General features: G+C 34.4%; 1 protein-coding gene across 5 annotated transcripts in view; it reads right to left on the reverse strand.

The window, feature by feature from the left end:
- Window positions 1-5,225: 5,225 nt before the first annotated feature.
- The window catches only part of puf60b (poly-U binding splicing factor b), a 68,944-nt gene continuing 50,505 nt past the window's right edge, over window positions 5,226-23,664 (reverse strand). For 3 of the 5 annotated variants that reach the window (XM_028804220.2, XM_028804221.2, XM_051929206.1), the window contains 6 exons: window positions 21,632-21,724; window positions 20,347-20,560; window positions 17,229-17,419; window positions 13,047-13,170; window positions 8,844-9,082; window positions 5,226-6,611 (listed from right to left, as the gene is read on the reverse strand). In XM_028804220.2, the coding sequence (XP_028660053.1) occupies window positions 6,312-6,611; window positions 8,844-9,082; window positions 13,047-13,170; window positions 17,229-17,419; window positions 20,347-20,560; window positions 21,632-21,724 (1,161 nt within the window). In that variant the 3' untranslated portion in view covers window positions 5,226-6,311. The remainder of the gene's footprint in view (window positions 6,612-8,843; window positions 9,083-13,046; window positions 13,171-17,228; window positions 17,420-20,346; window positions 20,561-21,631; window positions 21,725-23,664) is intronic. The other 2 variants (XM_028804222.2, XM_028804223.2) reach the window with 1 other exon arrangement.

The following is a 23,664-nucleotide window of genomic DNA, read 5'->3' on the forward strand; positions in this document are numbered from 1 at the left end:
CAACTGCACACATGCCACTTTACACAACAATAAGGAAGGTTTATTTTAGGAAAACTTCTGGCTTTTTGATGCAACGAACCCAACAATGTTGTTGGGCACACTGCTTACTGAAAGTCATTTTAGGACCTTATACAGTCATATGAAAAAGTTTGGGAACCCCTCTCAGCCTACATAATAATTTACTTTCAACAAAAGAGATAACAGTGGTATGTCTTTCATTTCCTAGGAACATCTGAGTACTGCGGTGTTTTCTGAACAAAAATTTTTAGCGAAGCAGTATTTAGTTGTATGAAATTAAATCAAATGTGAAAAACTGGCTCTGCAAAAATGTGGGTCCCCTTGTAATTTTGCTGATTTGAATGCCTGTCACTGCTCAATGCTGATTACTTGCAACACCAAATTGGTTCAATTAGTGTCTAATCATGAAAAAAGGTATTTAAGGTGGTCAATTGCAAGCTGTGCTTCCCTTTGACTCTCCTCTGAAGAGTGACAGCATGGGATCCTCAAAGCAACTCTCAAAAGATCTGAAACAAAGATTGTTCAGTCTCATGGTTTAGGGGAAGGCTACAAAAAGCTATCTCAGAGGTTTAAACTGTCAGTTTCAACTGTAAGGAATGGAATCAGGAAATGGAAGGCCACAGGCACAGTTGCTGTTAAACCCAGCAGGTCTGGCAGGCCAAGAAAAATACAGTAGCGGCATATGCGCAGGATTGTGAGAATGGTTACAGACAACCCACAGATCACCTCCAAAGACCTGCAAGAACATCTTGCTGCAGATGGTGTGTCTGTACATTGTTCTACAATTCAGCGCAATTTGCACAAAGAACATCTGTATGGCAGGGTGATGAGAAAGAAGCCCTTTCTGCACTCACGCCACAAACAGAGTCGCTTGTTGTATGCAAATGATCATTTAGACAAGCCAGATTCATTTTGGAACAAAGTGCTTTGGAGTGATGAGACAAAAATGGAGTTATTTGGTCATAACAAAAAGCACTTTGCATGGCGGAAGAAGAGCACCGTATTCCAAGAAAAACACCTGCTAGCTACTGTCAAATTTGGTGGAGGTTCCATCATGCCGTAGGGCTGTGTGGCTAGTTCAGGGACTGGGGCCCTTGTTAAAGTTGAGGGTTGGATGAATTCAACCCAATATCAACAAATTCTTCAGGATTATGTTCAAGCATCAGTCACAAAGTTGAAGTTACGCAGGGGTTGGATATTCCAACAAGACAATGACCCAAAACACAGTTCGAAATCTACAAAGGCATTCATGCAGAGTGAGAAGTACAATGTTCTGGAATGGCCGTCACAGTCCCCTGACTTGAATATCATCGAAAATCTATGGGATGATTTGAAGCAGGCTGTTTATCAAATTTAACTGAACTGGAGAGATTTTGTATGGAAGAATGGTCAAAAATACCTCCATCCAGAATCCAGACACTCATCAAAGGCTATAGGAGGCGTCTAGAGGCTGTTAGATTTGCAAAAGGAGGCTCAACTATGTATTGATGTCATATCTCTGTTGAGGTGCCCAAATTTATGCACCTGTCTAATTTTGTTATGATGCATATTGCATATTTTCTGTTAATCCAATGAACTTAATGTCACTACTGAAATACTGTACTACTGTTTCCATAAGGCATGTCTCATATTAAAAGGAAGTTACTACTTTGAAAGCTCAGCCAATGATAAACATAAATCCAAAGAATTAAGAGGGGTTCCCAAACTTTTTCATATGACTATGTTGTCAGGTTACAACAAACATTTTGTTAATTTAGTGATAATTTTAAGGATGTTGGAGACAACTGCTGACAAATATTATAGCAAATTACTATGGGTACAATACCAGGTAAAAGTACAGCTTCTGGAAATTAACAGTAAAATAATTTAGAAATTAGGGCTGCAATTTAAGAACTTTACAAGATACCTTATAATAATCACAACTGATTTGCTGTGCTTATAACTTTGCTTTTTGTTGCAGTTTTCAGTGACAGGACCACCTTTACATCTTCTGACATGCAGTTAGTATTAAAACAATGGCACCAGACAACATTTTACAAAGTGTTTCAAACAAATGTTAAAACATATGGCATTTGGAATCTTTATCATTTAGAAGACTGGAGACTAACCTTTTAAAACCATTAACACACATTTGTAATGTTTCCATGTACCATTCATCTCATTTCCATTAAAAATGATAGTCCCATGTAGTTTGCATTTTTCAAAACACTTTGAACTAAAAGATGGATTTTATCTAAGCATAAATTGAAATAGAACACACCAAACAGTAAACTTACTGCTCGGGTCAGTCCTAGCAATAAGCTGCCATCTATCCACAGGAAATTGGTCTCCTCCTCTCCAGACATTTCATCTTTACATGCCCTCAGATGACATCCCCCTATTCAGGACTGAGGGTCCCTACAGTCTTCTTAGTAGAGGCAGTGTTCCCACTTCTAACCTGCTCAAAGTCAACAGAAGGCACCCATTATTGAGACCACTTCCAATTAAGTCAGGTACTGGGCAACATTACCACCCTCATGCAAAGGTCATTATATAGCCACTAACAGTTCTCTGTGATACCATCATTATTTCCTGACTATGCAGGGTTTTTTTTTTTTAAATGCAGGTCCTTTCTCTAACGGAACAGGTACCACTTCTCGGTATTCCTGCCACATGTCTTGAGACCTTAAGTAGGTTATGTAATTGAGACTTTTATCCCATACAAACCTCTGCTGCCCATTAAAGAATTTCAAAATTAGAAGACAGCTACAAAAATAAAGTACACCAGAGGTGACATTTGTATCTTTGACACTGTGATTTCTAGCTTAGGCCTTTGCCACAGTCCTGCCAAGAAACAAGACAAATGAACTTATTGCAGGATGGACTGACCATCTATGTGGTCTCATTCTGCAGCTCCTACTCTAATGAATGCTGATTTTGTTTAATACTTTGAAAATGACAACATTGTGCACACTTTAAAAAAACAACATTGTGCATACACATGGAGCAAAGGTTGAAATGGTGTTCATCTGTCACATGGTTTATTAGCCATGCTGCGGTATAATGCAAAATGTACAAATTCCCCCTAAAACCACGTGTCCCTTAAGATGTCCATAATCATGCTTTCTTATCAATGTCCTGGTCACTGGCACAACACTAATTTTGAAAATTTTTAAATTTACTTCAGCTGAACTGTTTATCACAGTGCATACTACTTACCATGTTTTACTAAGGGTTCTTTTTTTCTCCATAAACACAACTTCTCTGCTGTGTGGTGTGTTTGCTTACTATCACCCCACAATGCAGCTCCTCTATAAAAAGCTGACTCATGGTGATCTTATACTGGATACAGCAGGTTTAGAAAAAACAAACTGATGGTTTTATACAACTATGTTATGCCAAATAATTCTACTTATTTTCTTCTTATAGCTTGAGAAACATAAACTAACCAGTACAAATTAAATTAAATTAATTAAAACTTGTCTATGTTTACCAGATTTTTAACAAGTATTTGAGCAATATGTTTTGCAGTCTTCTAGAAGTAAAATATTTTGTGAAATTTAATAAACAAACCAACATTTTACTCTGAAACCACTAAACTACTCAAGGTTATATGGAACCAGTGCCTATCCTAACAGTTTCTAGACACAAGGCAAAAAACCACCTTGAATGGTATGCCACACCACCACTGAGAAAACAGGCATACCAATTTTCTATAGTTTTAATAATATTCACAAGGTTACTGTCTTTATCCCACTTTTAAATATAACCTACTTGATTTTAACAAAAACATGCTCAAGGTTAACTTTATGAGTAAAAGGCAAAGTCCTAACAAAATATTCTTTTGAGGTTCTAAATCTTTAACAAGGATGTGTTCATTTAAACACATTTATACTGAGACTGCAATACAGAAGTGAACAGTAGATGAATTCTAGGATCAGTTTCAGGCTGAAAAACATTTATAAAAACAAACTGAAGAATGAAATTTTCACTTGAACCTTTTAAAAACGAATGGATTTCTGTACTTAGTTTTTCTCATTTTGGCCCATTTAACAGAGTTGTTTTTTGTCCTGAAATAAGTGTGTAACCCTGAATGTGTATCAAAAACAAATTGCATTCACGGCAACCTAAGAGTGAATCCAACCAGATTATGTGACAGTGGTCTAGAAAATGAATGAAATGCAATGCAAAATGTTCTGTCCTCCAGTGTGAGCATTTCCAGTTTACAACTTTGTGACCAAGTAGTGTTTCTCCATATGATGTTTTTTTCCTACCTGAACAAAGTTTCTGCACAAGGGATACACAACAGCTTTGTTACATCCCAAATTACAGAATACATAATTCACATCTAGCAAGTATATTCCAAATGAAACAAGATACAGTGTGTATTTAAAAACAAGCCAAAAATAAATACATCCTACAAAGTAAAATCCATGGTAACGCTCTGTCTGTATTTCTTAGTCTGAAGCATCATTTCACAGGAACACAAAAAGAAAAAACTGACAACTGCAAGCATGAACAATTTTAAAATGGCTATGGTATGATGGATCAAGGAAACAAAGATAATCTAGGCCAATGTGCAATGAAACTATGTTCATTATCAGGAACTTGGTTTCTCCATTTATATTATTATATACTGTACAATATAAACGCCACTTACATATCAGTATGGAGAAGTATATTCAAAAGCTTTAAATGTAATGCGACTTTTCTGTTCTGGAATGTGGATTCGTAACAATTAAGATTTCTTTGATGACTCCCTTCTTTTTTTTACTTGTCAATGATGACAAAAGGAGAGAACAGTCTGGGATGCAGACAAGAATATATGGTAGTACAAAATTATTTTACATACCTGGTAATATTAAAACAGAAAGTCTAAACCAAAACTTCAACAATAATAAAATGGAGTGACAGCACACAATTTATAGATAGACAGAAATAAAATATACATTCAAATATGAACATTAAACCCCAAGTGTTTCCTCTCATTGCATATACAATGGTAACACTGGGTGGGATGACAGGTTGTCTGTTCACTGAAATATGGATTTAGCACAATATGCTTTTATACTTTGGTTTTATCTTACACCTTAACTTATAACATTAGATTTATGAAAATAAGTTGAATTTTACATTAAAAATGTGTGCAGTTTAAAATAAACTTAGTAATGAGATTATCCATCCATCCTCAATTTATTTCATTTAATTATCTCTTACGTTATCAACTGTTGTTTTGAATGGCTTTATTCAGTCACCTCATCAACATGAGTAGCTCCAATACAGTATTAAATAATAAACACAATAGTCCAATTGTCCCTTCTGAATTTTCACTTCATAATTTCAAAACTTATTTCTGGGCAAATGATGTCTAACATACAAAAATACTGAGGAAATCTGGGGTGTGAAGAGCTGGACACCTGGCCTTTAAGAACAAAGCGCATGCACCACTCACTCTTAAAGCTCCTTCTGTAAAACAAGCATTCCTCTTGATAGGCAAATACCACACATTTTATCATCTTGAATTTTGTTTAAAAACATTAATCTGGTAGTCTGGTATTTAAACTGGAATGCTAAAATTGAACATAAAAAAACAATACTAAGAAAACAAAACCTGTTCTCGCTAAACTTCCATGATTTCATTCATAATGTTTCAGTTGCACTTCATACCTGAGGAATACGAAAACAACTGTACAAACAAGATGTATGAGTGACAAGCAACAACATATGCATACATTTGAAAACAAATGCAAGCTGAAGTCAAGAGGTAATGGAAAAGCAGTCAGTGACTGCTGCTATAGAAAAGCTGCAGCTTCCTAAATGTATGGCAGCAGTCAACTAAGGCACAATGTCTTCTAACCAGCAGCTGATAAAGAAACCACTGTTGAACTGTAAGAGACTCCTGGAAATAAAATCCAAAGGCAAAATGTTTTTTAAATAGTTCAAACATTTTAAATAAATTTTATACCCTAGGAAAAAAATGAAGACTGATGGTAAGAATTTGGACAAAAAAATTAATGTAAAAAATGAGAGTATAATAATATTCAGGTGTTACTAACAATATTTACTGAGTTATTCAGATAAAAAACAAAAACAAAACAAATTCAAAAACAGATCATGAAAACATCTCATGAATATCCAATTCTTCACAATATGGAATAATAATAGAAAAGGAGAAAATCTCCAATCCAAGTGAAGCTGCAGCTATTTTTCCTACCTCAACCATTAATTTTTAATAAAAATACCTATTTAAAACAGCAGCAGCTGTAGGAAGGTATATGTATTTGTACAGGGGCGTGCATGTGGTTCGAGACAGTTTATGCAGACAGATCACTGTTCTCAAAGCGCTCCTGGTCGTACACTTCTGCAATGACTTTCCTGCCACCAAACCAACGGCCATTCAAGGCCTGGATAGCTTTGTTCATCTCTGCTGCAGTAGAGAATTCAACAAAGATCTTTACAATGACTTCGGCATCCTCTTCTTCACCCTGCTTCTCCTGGTAGATAATTACACGGTTCACCGCTCCAAATTTGCCACACTCCTCTGTTACTTCCCCTTCTAGATCATCATCAATGTCCTCAGGACCAACCATATTCCGCAATACCATCACTGTAGACTGGATAACACAGAAAAAGATGAATGATTAAGGGTTCTGGAACAGCACACAAAATTGTGATCATCGATCAGCAAGAAAAAATAAAGCTTGCCATAAGGGGAAAAAAATGCATATTGTACTAGTACACTGCAAAAAACTGCATATGCAAAAACTAAACAAAAAACTTTAAATTAGAGTTGTTTTGCTTTTATTTAGCAAAAACATCTCCCAATGGAGTAAGCAAAATTTACTTGACAAGATTTCTTAAAGTAAGCAAAATAATCATTAAGACAATTCCTTTGATAGGTCAATAATTCTTACAATAAGAAAAACAAGAATAAATGTCATTATTTAAATACTTTTCACTGGCTTAGATTTCAATTTTTGCAGTGTAAAATGACTAATTATATATAATAATATTATATATATGCAGTGTAATTATATATAAATGTCTTTTTCTCACAGAGTTCTAGTCACTGATTGTTGTAGATACGGTTTATGACCTATAGATCACATAGGTTTGTGATCTGTTCCATGTTTTGATTAATAAAGCTAGTTGCATTAAGTACTGTCCAAATGTGGTTCACGTGTAATTTCTAAATACAGTTGCAAGAAAAAGTTTGTGAACCCTTTGCAATTATCTGCAATTCTTCAATAATTACTAATAAAAAAGTGGTATATTCTATAACTATTTTAAATTAAGAAACAAAAACCATCTGCTTAAACTAATAACTCACAATTATACTTTGTCAATATTCAATATATTGTTTCAGCATTCGGTTTGGAAAATATGTAAACCTCTATGGTAATGATGTCTTCAAAACTTCCAAGAGGCCTTGCACTTTTAAGAAGGCACATAAAACTCAAGTACTGACAGAGACTGTTGTTCTCAGGAAAAATCTGTTCTTACGAACCATGTCCCATTTAAAAGAAATTTTAGAGGAACTTAAAAAACAAGTACAGAGATGGCTAAAGCTGGGAAAAGCTTTTGAAGGTGTTTGTTTATTGATCCACAGTTAATAAAAAATGCAGTATATATAGTATTGTTGTTTATCCCTACAGGTGCTGGTGCCCTGCAAAGCTCATGGCAACAGCACAGTGTGCAATGCTTAAAATGGTTTAAAAGAATCCTGTGGTAACAGAAATGCAGAAATCTCTTGAACTTGCCCAAGACTGTGTTAATGTGTCCACTGACTTAAGCAGAAGACAAATTATGTTCTGAAATGGTTGTATTGGCTACAAGCCTGGGTCATGAAAAAGAATGTACAAATGGACAACTCAAAGTTATATTGAAAATTACAGAATACAGCCTCATCATATACAGTACTAACTACATCATGTTATTAAACATCTGAATTTCAAATGTTCCCCTATTTGTTTACTGAGAAGGAAAAGAAGCTTAGACTTGCCCATTTCTTGTCATGCCTTAAAACAAGTTTTGAAAACGACGATAATCCACTCTGCAGCATCTTTTAAAACAAATTCTATTCAAACCTTATAACTTACTATAAGGCATTAGTGTTGAACTATTATTTATAATTTTCAATTAGAAGTGAAAAAAGGGCTTATCAGTAGGAAAAATTGAATAAAATATTTACAAAAATAAGTCTGTTATTCAGTAGACACTTAAAATGTGAAAAATGTCTAGTGTGAAAAAGTGTAACATTTTGGTTTCTCAGCTACTGCCTTGAGTTTTGACTATTCCACTTAACATGACATGACCCAATATTACCAACTGCTAACATTTAAATAAAAAAAATACACTCAGATAAATTCTGTGCTGTTGAAACAAATACAGAGTCAACAGTAAGCTGTTATTTTACTATACCTAATTAAACTCACTTGGTAATCTAGATTCATTTTAAACCATATTGCTGCCAAGTCTTGTTGTGTTCAGCTATAAATGCCTAAATTTATACACAAAATTTAACCTAAAATTATAAAACGTTCAAGTTAAAAATCAGCTTTTTCATATTTTTGTCTTCTTCAGAATTTATCAGGTATATCAATTATGTGACTGAAAGAAAATGTTTTAGGGAACTAAACACATATGATTATAAAAAAGTCCAATAAAACCATTTTGATGCCATTCACCGTACTAATAAAAATCTTGTTAAAAAGAAAAAAAAATTAAATGATTGAAAAAGGATTTGTTGTATTAAGACATTTGTCATTAAAGATTTAGAAACAAAACTTATAGAAAAGGAATAATACACACAGGCTAATCATAACGGAACAAAACCATTTACATACCTCCTGTTTTCTCAACAGCTTTTGCATTACCATATGTCGGGCACTGCTACCAGAAATGCTCATGTGTTCCTGTTCACTCAACATCTCGGCCCGTTCGCCATCTTGGGAAACTTCCTCCTCTTCCTTTTCTTTCTTTGCGTCTGCAACAGCTATTAGCGTTGGTGGAGATGCCAAGACTGGGTTTACGATACCAACCTGGGGAATAGCAACTGGGATGGGAGGTCGGGCAGGTGTTACTCCTGTTAAACACAAAAATTGGAGGGTGAGTTTATGGTTGGTAAAATCTCATTAAGAACATTCATTCTTCTTAAAACATAACTATCCTAATTTTAATATAATATGGCCTAGACCAAACTGGGAGAAGACTGCTCAATTAGTATTTATCTCTGCTAGTAAAAAAAAAAAAAAAAATCTAATTGTAGCAACAAGTCCAAATAACAAAAACAAAAGGTCACATGTGAAGCTAACTGATGGTGGCTATTTAAATTTAGGAAAACATTTATTTCTTTAAATAGAAACAGTTACAAAAAGTGGTTTGGCAGGAAAAAATAGGCTTTTCAAACTTTGAAGCAAATAACTACTCTGAAATTTTGTCATATTCTAGAATTATATTAAAAAACTAGATGTGTGTACACGTCTGAAAAGCAAGAGCCTGCACTTCATAAACACCAGCACCATACCTTTCATGTATATCATAGTGGACAATTTTAAAATATATACAAGTTTTTTGTTTTTTTCTTTTAAAGTTTTTGACTTTCCTTACTAAAGTAACAGACTTTTATTTTTCAGTAAGGAGTTTGCCTGAAGAGGTGAAGATTATCTTCCAAATCTTTGGCTATTTTTAGAAAGATTTCAATGTTAAGTTTTATCAATGAAAACGGTTCCTACAAACATGCTGTGCTGTAAAAACTAACGTAATATTCGTCTTCTGCTCACAATGCGTCAGTTGACTGTTTTTCCTGAACTGCTCCACAAAAAAAGAATTCTCCGCAAGGTGCTGACAGACATTAAATTAATCTATACACCATATTTTTGGAAGATTCACTACAATATGTTTTAAAAAAAAAAAATTTTGCAAGATAAAATGCATAATTAAAAACAGGGAAAAATATTGGCACAGACAGGGTGACAGAAATGAAGATACCACTCTAGTTGAGGAAGTCACTTGAGAGGCCAAATGATGCCAGTAAAGTGCATATATCTTAAGTGGATGGGCTAATGCATAACCGAGGCAGATAAACAAAACGATCACAAATCTGAAAACAAAAGGTAGGCTGCAAGAGCAATGAAACAGACCGATCAACTGGTACCAAAGCAAATTTATGTGATGAAACCCAGTGATCTTTGATCAGTAATACGTAACTAGTATCAAGAGTACTAATGAATCGTAACACCCTTTTATTGCAAAATGGACAGAGCAGGTTTTGTTCCAGTTGCCACATACAACAGCAACAAATAATATAAAGAAATAACATGCCCACCCTGCCATAACTTTGATCTCCAAGGTAGTGGAATGAAATACTGTGATCGCTTTACATATGCTTTCATGAGTCAAAATTAAATCTAGCCTTTTAGAAATAAACAGAATTAAATAATATGAAACAAATGTTAATTAGGTGAAGAATTAAATAAAAATGGAAAACATTTTTAAAGTTAAATTTTATAAATATAATTCATAGTTAAGATTTTAGCAAGACGTCGATGGTTTATCAGAACAGAAAGATATCTATGAGAAGTTGATAAGGAATACATAAAGGTGTAAAAAAAAAAAAAAAAAAAAAACTGAAGAAAATCAGGAGGACATAACAAGTTCATTTGTTTGAACAAATGGCAGAGAGGCATGAAAAGAATGCTCAAGACTTTTGAAAACGAATGAAAAGGATGAGAGCTAAAAGTAAACTGACACAATGTATATTAAGCCAGTTGTCACTGAGGCATGAAATGGTTTCAGAGCAGCTGTATCTTGAGTGCAGCACACAAATAAACATCACCTGCTGTAACTTTATGAATCTCTGGTTGTGTCCACTGTTTTCTTTTTAACAGTTAATGTTTTAAGTTTATATTTTTTAAATACTTGTTTGTTTGTTCAAATTATAAAATTCGAAAGGTTCAGACTTAAGTTTTTTTTATTTTATTGCTAAGGAATACATTTTCCACGCCAATGAAATATATAAACTGCACTAATTGCGTAGTAAAACTACTTTCAAAATGCTGTGGTCAGGAAGCATTTTGCAGCTTCTTGTATGAGATACCCACCCAACTTGACATTTTAACATCTTAAAGTATACAAATAAAGCCATAATATGGTAAAAGGTAAACATTTTAGGTAAAGAAAACAAGGAAGGAGTGAGGACTTTCAAGCACCGCTGTTTTGTTAATTTAATGGAAACAAATATTGATATTATTTTCACAATGTGTAGTGGTCCAACAAATTACTCATTCCTGGATGAGTAGGACTGGCCAAAATAGCCAATAGCCAAATAATTTTGAGTGATAATGACTGGGACATAAACAAAATGTTTTAATAGATATCAAAAATAAAATTTTTAATTAGAATCTGCACCTGAAAAAATGACAATGTCTCACCAAGGCTTGAACTAAATGTTAAATAAATAACAGGAAATAAACATTAAAAAAAAAACACACTTGCTATATTATTTTAAATTCATACCTAGTGTATATGAAATATTTTGAAGTATTTTTTTTTAATAACTTGCAAATTCTATAGTAACACTTGGGATATAAAGTGTGTTGCAGTATTTAAAATTACTTTATCATGCATTCCTTTCTACTATCACTTCCCAGAAAACTCATCAAGAAAGAATGCTTATTAGCACTATTTCCTGTTGCTAAAGACACAAGCAGAGCAGGGATTTAAAAAAAATTTTTTTAAAAATAAATTAAAAAGGGAAAAAATCCAGCTCCACCTCCTTTACACTGACTATCACAACAACTCTCACAACAAGATTACTGTTAAGGAGGATTTGTAGAAGACACAATTACTACTGATATGTGTATTGTGTTTTACCAAAATATACACAAGACCCAAATTTTGGTCTGCTCTGAATGGAAATCTTTTTTTTTTTTTTTAAAAGTTATATTTTAATATGCAACTAACAATATGATATATTTATATTCAATAAACGTAAATAGTTTGCAGATAGCCAAGTGAATTTTGCATTAAAGAAAACAAACCATCAGTAAGGGAATTATAATGTTAAAAATTAGAGGGGCAGAAGTAGAAACCTGCATTGTCTGTCAGTTGGCATGGTCACGGAGCTAGAATTAACTAAAACTGAAGGTGCCAAGTGTATAATGTAAAATAGGAAGAAAAAAAATTAAACAAAAAAGGAAGCACCTTACATAGACAGACATATGGGTAATTTAATAAATGCTCAAAATAAGATCAATTTGTCTTTTTAATTAAAGTCTATCTGCTGCGACTACTGCATTTTGAACTTTAAAAGCTTAACTTTAGTTCTGAAGTCAAAATTCACAAGTCTCTCTTTCACAGTTAAAAATTTACACATCAAATTTTGCTAATGATGGTATTAAATTTAAAAGTTTGAAGTTAGTTGACAATCACTCAAAACAAATCAACTAAGACTAAAAAATGCGTTATTTCTAAAACTTCATCATAACAGGTCTATTCATTCTTCGATCAAATTGTCCATAACAACAAAAAATATAAAAGATATATTAAAACATTCAAAACCTGTTCTAGGGGTATCAAAACGTGTTTTTTCAAATTAAAAACCCAACGTTGAACTTCTTTGAAGAAAATCATACTTCGTCCAATCTATGAAATGTGGAGAAATTTTAAAGAAAACTTTCCAGGAAGCAAAGTCTCCTTGTTGGAAAGAGTATAACAAATATGCCAAATTAAGTAAATTCTAAATGTAATTTAATTTATATTAATTTAAACTGTCCCCTTGGGATTAATAGATTATCTAAGTAAAGTCAGCAACACTCTCCTAATCCAATCTACTATTAGTAAGGTTGTAACTAACTGTAGCGGAAGGAATTACTTGAAAAATCATGCTGAGGTGCATAATGACAGTGTCAAATCACACACGCTTTGGCACTATATTCTGTTTTAATATATACAGTATCATGTTCATAGATGTAATGTGAATCAGTAATTCTGAGCAGTACATGAAAATCACATTTATTCTATACATCAGTCACCAAATCTTTCCATACCTGTAATAACACCAGGTGCTTGTGCTGCCATGACTGCTTGCGGTAAAGCACCAAGTGGCTGTGCTAATGTCAGCGCTGCTGGTGTAGTAAGAGCACCAAGGACTGTTGCTCCTGCTACAGCTTCCTAAAATTAAAATGGGAAAAAAAAGACAATTAAAAACTCCCAGATAATTGTTACATTAAAAAATTAAGGCACAAGTATGAGCATGGTTGACAAATACTACTACGCTGTCTGATTAGTGTATTAAAAAAATTAAACATTAATATAGAAAATAGATTATGGTCAATAAACTGTTAAGTAGAAGTTCAACGAATTGACTGAAAATTTATCACATTTATTTTCTTAGTAAATTGTTTTTTAAAATAATGTACATCACCTTATTGTGTATAATACTGTATAGACAGAGCATGTACTGGTACCAGCTTAAAAGGGACAAAATAATGATTCGAATGATCTAAAAATCAAATTAAAAAGTAGCATATCGCAGCACAATAGGAAGCATTTATGCAGATATCAGTGTAATTTTTATTAAACTTGACTAATTTGCTGGTAGAATTAATGTTACCATACTAAGAAATAAATCTCCTCCTAGGATTGTGACCTTGATGGTGAGAAGCTTGGGGGCCTCAGTAATTCTTAGAGCTGCATTGTAGACCTGTGTGTTCCTGACTAGTTTAACTATAGCAAACTGGTATAAAGAGAGGAGTGAGACAAAGATCAATTAAACACCCACATAATAATTTTAAATAAATCAACAAGAACCTTGCCCAGAAAAGGAATACCGGGAACTACTCGGTGAGTCATGTCTGAAAGTAGAGAATACTGGTGGGCCAAGCAATCCATAGTCTTATGGGACTCAACCATAATTGCTTAAAACCACTATGTGGGCTCACCAACCAGAAGTTGAGTGATGAAGGTTGATTGCAGTGCCAAATGGGTGAGAATTAAGAGTGGGACAGATATAGGAATTCTAGCCTTCTACAATAGAATCTGGCTTTTAGGATTTGGAAATCAAACTCTCTAGTGGTGACAGAGGAAGAGCACATATAGGCTGCTGAAAAATACCAGTTAGATACAGTTGGAATCACCTCAATGCTTAGCATTAGCTATGAAAGCAGACATCTCAAATCAGGCTTGGGAACTTATTCTAGTGGATGAGAAATTCTAGTGGATGAGATGGTTTTCTCAATGTGATTTCCAATTGCAAAGAGGAAAACTTTTTTGTGTGGATTCCCCAAACTATTCAGGGTATTCAGCCTACACCCCCATCCACCGTTTTTTTGGGATACTACATTTGGTGTTTCACAGGGTATCATATACTAAATCCTTAGTGACAGTGAGAGACTTCAACTCTCACAAAGAGAATGACATAGCTATATGTAGGACTTTGAATATTGGAATGGCTTTCTGGGACTAAACACGAGTGAATAATTGTTACTGGATTTCTGAACTACTCATGGACTGTTAATGATAAAAACAAGGATGCTCATAAGTTATGCTCATAATGCTTCTTCCTGTTTATCTTAAGTCAAGAGTCAATGACAGACTACAAAAGTAATTTTAGAGCCATCCTAACTTGAAACAAAATGACAAAACAAAATGTTTTTATTGAAAACTAAGTGTCACCTAACCCATCACTCAAAAACGAGAGTGCACAAAAATTGAAAATGCCTCTGCAGTCCCCTATAAACACTTACTCTTAATAATAAAGTGGCACAACATTCCTGCCAGACTAAACTCTTGGCCAACACACGTCCTGACTCTATGCTCATTGACCTTCTGGCCAAGGGGAATCTTCACACCTAATTTTATCTATTTCCACATCAACCCCTTAATATGGTGGCCACATGTTTTGGGCCTGCACCAAATTAACATAATTTTGAACCAAGATTTTTAAATGCCTTTCAGACAGCCTTAGGGTCACAATCCCTCCTAATCCACTAACAGCTGTGTTTGGTATACTTCCAGATGGGCTTAAATTAGAGGACAAACAAACTAATTGCCTTTACTACACTATTGGCACGGAGACTTATCTTGTTCAACTGAAAGAATCCTAACTCTCCCCTTTTAAGTCAATGGGTAACTGATGTTATACATTATTTGAAATTGGAAAAAATAAAATTCTCACTTAGAGGATCTGTGCAGAAATTTTTCTAAACCTGGCAGGATCTAATCAATAACATTTTAGAATAAGCTTTTAAAGCACTGAGGAAGCAGATTCTCTCCCTATTCTCTTTTTTTTTATTTTCTTCTCCATTTATCTATACTCACTTGTTAATTTATCTATTTGCTTATTTGTACTAGGTTTAAGTTTTATTCTACTGCCCATGCTGTCTTTCTCAGGGGTGGGGGTTGATTTGTTTTCAATCCTATTCTTGTAAAATTGATCTATTTGTATGGAATGTTGTGTGATTTCAATAAAATCAATAAAAAAAATTTAAAAAAATATATATACAGTGATCCCTCGCTATATCGTGCTTCGTCTTTCGCGGCTTCACTCCATCGTGGATTTTAAATGTAAGCATATGTGAATATATATCGCGGATTTTTCACTGCTTCGCGGATGTCTGCGGTCTACAGTACATGTGCTTCCTCAGTTGATTTGCCCATTTGAATTCAAACAAGGGACGCATTTGAATTCAAACAAGGGACGCTATTGGCGGATGGCTGAGAAGCTACCCAATCAGAGCCTTCAGTTAAGTTCCTGTGTGCTGCTGATTGGCTCAGCGACGGAGTGCTGCATTAACCAGGAAGTCTAATCTCACTCATTCAGCATTAACGCACGTTACTGCTACTGCTGCAGGAGCCGTGTCCAAGCGCCAACAGAAGATGCAAATGATTGCAGAAAAGGTAAAAGTTTTGGATATGTTAAAGGAAGGAAACAGCTACACCGCTGCAGGACACCATTACAGCATCAATGAGTCCACGATTCTTTTTATTTAAAAAGGAGGAAAAGCATATAAGATCTACGGCCGCAGTGTCCTTTAACCAGGGCGCAAAACGAGTTGCAAGTGAACGTGATAAGGCAGTAGTCTGGATGGAATCTGCTTTAGGGATTTGGATTGAAGAGTGATGGAAGAAGTACAACGGCGGTGCTAAACAGTCGCCTGAAGAGGCTCCTTTAGAAGAGCTGTAACGCTAACCTTTGTAGTGCAGTAAAATTAAACTCATCGTTATCGGACAAGTCGTCGTGTCATTGTTGGTGAGTAACCATAATTAATTATTTACGTACAGTACTTATTACATGTACATAGTTTAGTGTCACTGTACACACATTTTACTGTATACAATTTTTCTTGCATTGTACGTATTTATTGCTGGTGGCCTGTCTGTCATAATGGCTGTAACATATGTGATATCGGAGACGCTCGATATCTTTAAAATAATATTTAGGTTTTACTGTATGTAAACTGTGTTTACATACATAATTTCAATGAATCTTACCTAATATCTAAGAGAATACAAAGGGTTTATGCTGTATAATTGTGCGTGAAATGTTTATAATAGTGTGGGAGAGTTTATAAGGGCTTAAAATGTATAAAAATAACCATATAAATATATGGTTTCTACTTCGCGGATTTTCATATTTCGCGGGTGGCTCTGGAATGCAACCCCCGCGATGGAGGAGGGATTACTGTATGGTGGCCACTGTTCTACCCTGAATCCACAATCCTAAATTCACAGCTGAATTGGTATCCTCTTCAATGCCTGCAGCTAGACCACATGTTCCATGCAAGGCCATTTGCTGTTGCCTAATGGTTTACTTTTACAGCCTCCTGCCTGCCCCACCAAAACCTTCCAGGTCATCTACTGCTAATGGCACTCTGCCATTTTAACAGCTGCTGAACCAAATTATAGGTTCCCATGACCATATATGTAAGAGTTAAGACAGTCCACTTATGGCTGCTGACCTAAATAATCACTTCTATGGGTCCTCTTAAAGCACAGGTTTTCAACCCTTTTGACTTCTCTCTGAATATAGTTAAGCAAATAGTCAATACTGCAAAGGAAGTCTTGCCAACCTTATGACCCTTTTTTTTTTTACCACACTGGGTTCTGATACCACCTACTTTCTACCCCTTTAATACCTGGCACAACCTTGACAAACTGTTGCTAAGAATTTTTTGTTATTATGTGATTAAAGCTTGCATTTATAACATATTTCATATAAAAGATTCTACCTGTGCTGTAATCTTGGCAGTTGCTGCCGCTGCTGCTACAGCAGCAGCCGGTGGCAATCCTCCAGGTGTTGCAGGCGTATGGATTGGCATTGGTGGAGTGACCGCTTTACCAACTCGAAGATACTGACCACCTAAGTCAAAAAGATTCATTGAAGATACTGCATCCTGTGAAGACTGAGCCTTTTCATATTCTGTAATCACAAAAAATTTTTTTTAATTTATATTAATAGAGAAGAAAACTCAATACAAAGTGACTACAAATCACAGGTATTGATAAAAATTTACTCTCTAAGTGTCAGTGAATAAAAGGTTTATCTGAAGTTTGAAAGAATTAATGCATTAACTGGTGGGCTCACGAGGTCCCTACGGCTGCAGAAGTTGGAGCAGGTGATGACAACAGAAGACAGAGAGCAAAAAAAAAAAAAAGAGACTTACCAGCTATTAAAAACCAAAAACAAAGAAAAAAAACAGGAATTTACAGAAGACGAGTCTCTGCACATTGCCATTGAAAAAGAGATCAAAAGATACTTGATGATACCTGTGGTGGACAATGAAGTAAATCGACTTGAGTGGTGGAACACACAAAGTACACTTTCCCAAACTGGGGAAACCTGCAAAAATGTACTTGTGTATCCCTGTCTCAAGCAGTGCTTCTGAGAGGGCCTTCAGCACCAAAGGAAATGTTGCAACATTTAACTGTACTGCTCTGAAGCCAGATGCTGTGAACAGACTGGCGTTTGTCATACAACTTGAACTTTCCTTAGTATAATTTTACAATTGTTTCTTTCTGGTAACTTTGTGCAATATTGGATACAACTTAAAGTTATTAATCTTAATAAAAATGTTATAGGTTTGTTTTTTTTGGGTATCTGTACTTGTGCAATATGACAGAACTTGTTTACAAATGATGTAGTTTTTTCTTCTTGTGCAGTTTGACAGAAGTTTGGATTTTTACACTATAGTACAATGTGTCAGATTTTTCTTCTTACTTGTATGCTGCACAATTCATCTTACAGCAGAGCAGTTTTTGTTCACCCAGACTATAATGCCGTAAGTTGAATTATGATTAGTATTTAATCTCCTTTGGATTCATATCTTGTTTACATTAAGGGTGTATGTTTAAAACGCGCTCATTATAATACTTTGTTGGTCTTGTGTAAATCCTGTAAGCCACTTTGCAAAATATTGTTTAATTATCGTTACTGTCAAAGTCCCAGAAAATATCAAGATATCACTTTTTTTGCTAATAACACACAACCCTACTTGATGCAGATGTCCTTACTTCTTTCAAGCATATTCTTAACATGACTGTTAATGATTGAATACAAAGTTTTACATTTGCTGTAAAGTACAGTATTTTAAAAACAAAATCCCAGAACCATGTGGTCGTAACAGGTTTGAGGTGCTTCATATATTACACATACTCTTAATTAATATACCATAAAATATTAACTTAATCTATATACAGACTCCTCCTTGGTTCAATTGTGCATCGTCATTGTATTCAGTTCCATTGTTATCCTGATGACATCTAGCTTTATACTACTATGAAAATATCTCAGGCATGTTCTCTATCCTATTTTGTTAGTTGCCTATATGATATTAATATTTAGATGGTGCAGCATCTGCTCAAGCTTAATTGTGCCAGATCTGAAATTCTCTTTGTTGGCTCTAAAGCTACCCAGTCAAAATTTGGAAATGTCAACAACTGTCGATGACACCCCCAATTCAATAGCATTGGTGCTGTTTTTTTTTTTTGACAGCAGTCTCTCATTTCAGCCTCATATTACTGCTATGTTCCGGGCTGCCTTTCACCCCCTTCATAATATATCAAGACTTTGCCCCTCCACTGTTGTACAAAGCAGTTGAGATTCTAATTCATAGATTTGTGATTTCAAGGTTAATGACAATGCTTTATTGTCTTGTATCTAGACTAGACTTGTAAACAAGCTACAGTTTGTTCAAAATTCTGTTGGACACTTACGGAATCAAAATATGGATCATGATCACATTATACCTATTGCATACAAACATCACTGGCTTCCAGTGAAGTATCATATCGACTTTAAGAGTCTTGTCCTCACTTACAAAGCACTCCTACATCTATCATCCACTTATTTAAAAGATCTTCTTAAAGATTATACAGAGACCAGTGCACTGTGCTCTTCTTCTTCTGGATATCTTGTTGTCCCTTCAATACACCTGTCATCTGATGGAGGTTGGTCTTTCAGTTATGCTGCTACTCAGCTGTGAAACCCCATCCCTCATTATATTTGGAACCATGACTCACTCTATTAAAAATGCATCTTTAAACTCACCTTTTCAAAATTGCCTTCTCATGCTAAAGGTTTTATTCTTTTAAAATGTCCTGATTACTTGTTGTTTCATGTTTTTTATTAGATCTTTTTATTTACTTAATTGTACTGTTTTATGGTTTTATCTTGTAATGTTCCTTGAGTGTCTAGAAAGGCGCAATTAAATAAAATGTATTATTATTACAACACATGCTGGAAGTTATTAATTATGCTTCAGTCAAAATTTTACTCAATGTTGCTAATTTAATTTAGTATTGTTTTATGCTTGTTCTATGCTTCAGCTGTTTCTACGACTTGCCAAAAAAACTGAAATTTGAACACATTTGAATACTTATACTTTTAGACTTTTATACAAAGTCTATTATGTGAAAGTGTACTCTAATTAACAAGCAAAATCAAATAGGGGAAATTAATTTTGCCTGATTGCCATGAGTACGGATATTTTATTCACCTCCTTGCCAGCCAAACAACTACAATCTTTTAAGCTATAATATTAAGCTTCTAACGTTAAAGTTCGAAGATGCATACATAGTATACCTCAATGAAAAACAGTTACCAACCTGAGAAAAAGGTTTAGATATTTCTTGGTACATTTACCAAAATATTTCCACAATAAAAAAAACATACCATAAGGTTTATTATTTAGGAAAAACAAAATCTGGAATTACTGTCAGTATAGATTGGACAGGATTGTTATATTTGCTACTATTTAGCCCAGACATTCAAGGGGAATCAATATAATTAGTGCTGATGACTTAGCAACAGTATAAAAGTACGGTTCAAATTTGGATGATAAAGCTCACCTATAAATCCATATCCTTTGTGTTTTCCAGTTGTGGGATCTCTAGCAAGCGTGCATGATTTAATCTTTCCAAAAGCTTCAAAAACACTCTTAATGTCCTCATCTGATAAATCAGGATGCACAGATGCCACATATATACGATTAAATGACCGTGCTTCTTCTGCAAGTTGATCAATAATGGGTTGAGCTTGTCCAATATTACTTGGCCGGCCAACCTAAAAGGCAAAAATCTTTTATTAAATACAGAGATTATACTGATACACATGACTGCAATTATTTAGCACATCTTTATTATTCAAATGACAAGTTAGATATAACCTTTAAATTCCTTTCTGGTGTGTAAGAAAGAGTGTGCTGACACTAAGAAAAATATACTGATATACTGAGATAGGGGTTAAAGCAAATACAACACAACAAAAAAAAGAAGCTATTCCATATACATCATCAATGAGAATATAGGAAAACACTGCTAATTTGCCCTCTTAAGAAACTGCTGTGCATGAAGTCTCCCATGATTTTTTTTTTGTAGCCAAAAACCTGTTGAAGGTACCAGGATGGAAAATACTGAAAAAATATACCTAGACAAGGGACAAATGTTGATTGCTTCTTGTTCTGGGATATTGATTTCATTTTGTATTTAATAATGAAAATAGACAAAATCTTTTTGTTATATAAGGGTTTCAAGAAAGTAATGATTTTGTAATTTGAGGCGTATCTATATATATATATATATATATATATATATATATATATATATATATATATATATATAGTTAGAGAGAGAGGTAGAGAAAAGGTATAATTGTATTGATAATGTGATAAGTTAAAGTCTGCATGGTGTGCTTTCTTTGTTTTATTATAACATGAACAGCAACTCCAAAACGTTCATTTGTCTCAAAAATTACTTTCTACTCTCTCTTCTGTGTCAAAAACATTTTACAGAGTAAAAATGTATGCTCAACTCTCAGGATATCCAAAACATTGGTAGAAAAGAAATACTGCGTTTACTAAATGAACATGTTTTCATGTTACATTTTTAAACAATAGTATATCACTGTTTTATCAGCTGTTTTTATGAAATCTACTAGAGAAGAACTAAAGTTAGCCTTGGACAAATATAATCTTAAAGGGAGAGAAAGAAACTTCACATTCTATGTTAATATTTAATTAATAAGCAATTTTTTCAAAATGGCTTTTCAGTATGAAAACATTTACACTAGCATGCAGTCCTCAGGAAATTGTTTTTTTACGTAAATCATGTGCTTGTATATAAAAAAATGTTATACCTTGATGTTCCTTCCACCTAACATAACAGAGTTCATCTGTTCCAGAGCAAGCTGCGCAGCTTCTGGGACTTCATATTCAACAAAAGCAAATCCCTGAAAACACAAGTTATTTAGGAACGTGAATATTAGTCTTTATAAAATCTACAGGATGTACAAAACAAAAGGATGGTGATTATAAAAAATTACAAGTAATAGTGTTACCTGTATGCAGTCAAACCACCAATCATTCTCTGTCCCCTCACCACGCAAAAACAAAAACACAGCAACTTTAAAGCATTAAGGAGCACCACTAAAAAACAAAGCACCAAAAAATGTTTTCTTGATTGGTCACAGGCTTAATCATATCTAAAGATTTCAGTTTTTGATTTTAATAAACTAGGGGGCTCTGCCCCCTGCTCGCTTCACTCGCCAAACCCCGGGAGGGAGCTACGCGCTAGCCACTTCGCAGTTCTGCCACTCACGTATGGGGAAGTGGATGTACAATTTAAACAAATTTGTTATTGATCATAGTAAAAAAAATAGTAAAACGTAATAAATTGAAAGAAAATTATGTTTCATGTTGCGTTAGAGGTATTTGTTGTGTTACACATTTTCGTTCTGTTTCATACTTTTTAAACTTTCACTTTTACTGTAAAATTTTAGTAACAACAATATTTGGAATTAACTTTTCGTCAATATCACACTGAATTTTGATTCCGTATTTGGACTTGAATCGTGACAATACCCGTGAGTGAAGATCTTTTCTTGCTCTCTAATAAATAAACCGACATTTTCAAATGTTTGACCCTGTGATTTATTAGTTGTCATATCAAAAGCTATTCTAACAGGAAACAGTAAACGTTTCAATACGAAAGGCATATCAAGATCTCCTTTGGTGTCTAAGGTTTTTGCGAAAGATGTACAACATTACCTTTCTTGTCACCGGTTAAAATTTTACATGTTAGAATTGTTTGACCAATTTTGAATACAACTAATGTTGTCCTATTGCATAGCCCATCACTCATACATAAATTATGCAATAACATTACGATACATCCTTCTTTCAACAGTAATTTGGACAGTGGAAGACTGGACGGTGTTAACGGTTGTAGATATTCTACGTGACATTGTAAGCTGATGTTTTCATCTTCCACACCATCACCACCAACTATTTCAGCATACTCTATTGATACGCATTTAACCAATTTGCCATGTAACCAATGGCAATTGGTTAATTGACAATTTTCACGTTAATTTGTTTCACTTCATTGTTTCTTGGTGCTAGGATTGCCTGTGTACTCATTTCTTCTGTTGATAACCCTTCGTGTTGAAATTCTTCAGTAAGATTTGAAAATAAGTCTTTTATTGGGAACTTAGTGAGGAAAATGTAAAAATTTATAAGAGCTGACAGCGCAGGAACTGTGTCTGACAAAAGCATTCACACCAATGAGAGGTGAGAGGACCGTGGGCCATTAACTGGAAATGGCTGAGAGGAGGGCAGGACCCCGTCTACCGACTTGAAAAAAATCTCTTGGCAATAGTCTTACCTCAAGATTTTCTTTTATAATAGAGATATGGAAACTTTACACTTTGTCATCATGGGTTACCAAGTATGGACTGATGGGCAAAAGTGGCAAACGTATCTATTGCAGACTAAATCTATAACATAATAAAAGTATGCAGAAAGTGAAGGGGTCCGAGTACTTTGAATCCCATAAAAAATATAGGTCATTCATTTAGAAAACGGACTACAGCTTCTTACACCATCAAAAGAAGCTTACAAACTAGTGGAAATTCTGACAAGAACAGTTATGGCAGACACAAAGCCACAACAGAATCAGAAGACAAGGATCTGAGAGTCAACAGCCTGTGTAACAGGCACCTTACTAGACAACAGCTTCAAGCTCAACTTAACAGCTGTGCAGTATGCACATCTCAGTCTATTTGTTCTATGCTTTAATTTCAGAGTACTCTTAAGACTAATGGTAGTTCCTGGCCAAAATAAGCTTTTTTATTTCAGTTTTAGCAAAGGCTTTCCTGACTCCTATTTGACC

The sequence above is a fragment of the Erpetoichthys calabaricus genome, chromosome 6, assembly GCF_900747795.2.
Source record: "Erpetoichthys calabaricus chromosome 6, fErpCal1.3, whole genome shotgun sequence".
Classification (NCBI taxonomy): domain Eukaryota; kingdom Metazoa; phylum Chordata; class Cladistia; order Polypteriformes; family Polypteridae; genus Erpetoichthys; species Erpetoichthys calabaricus.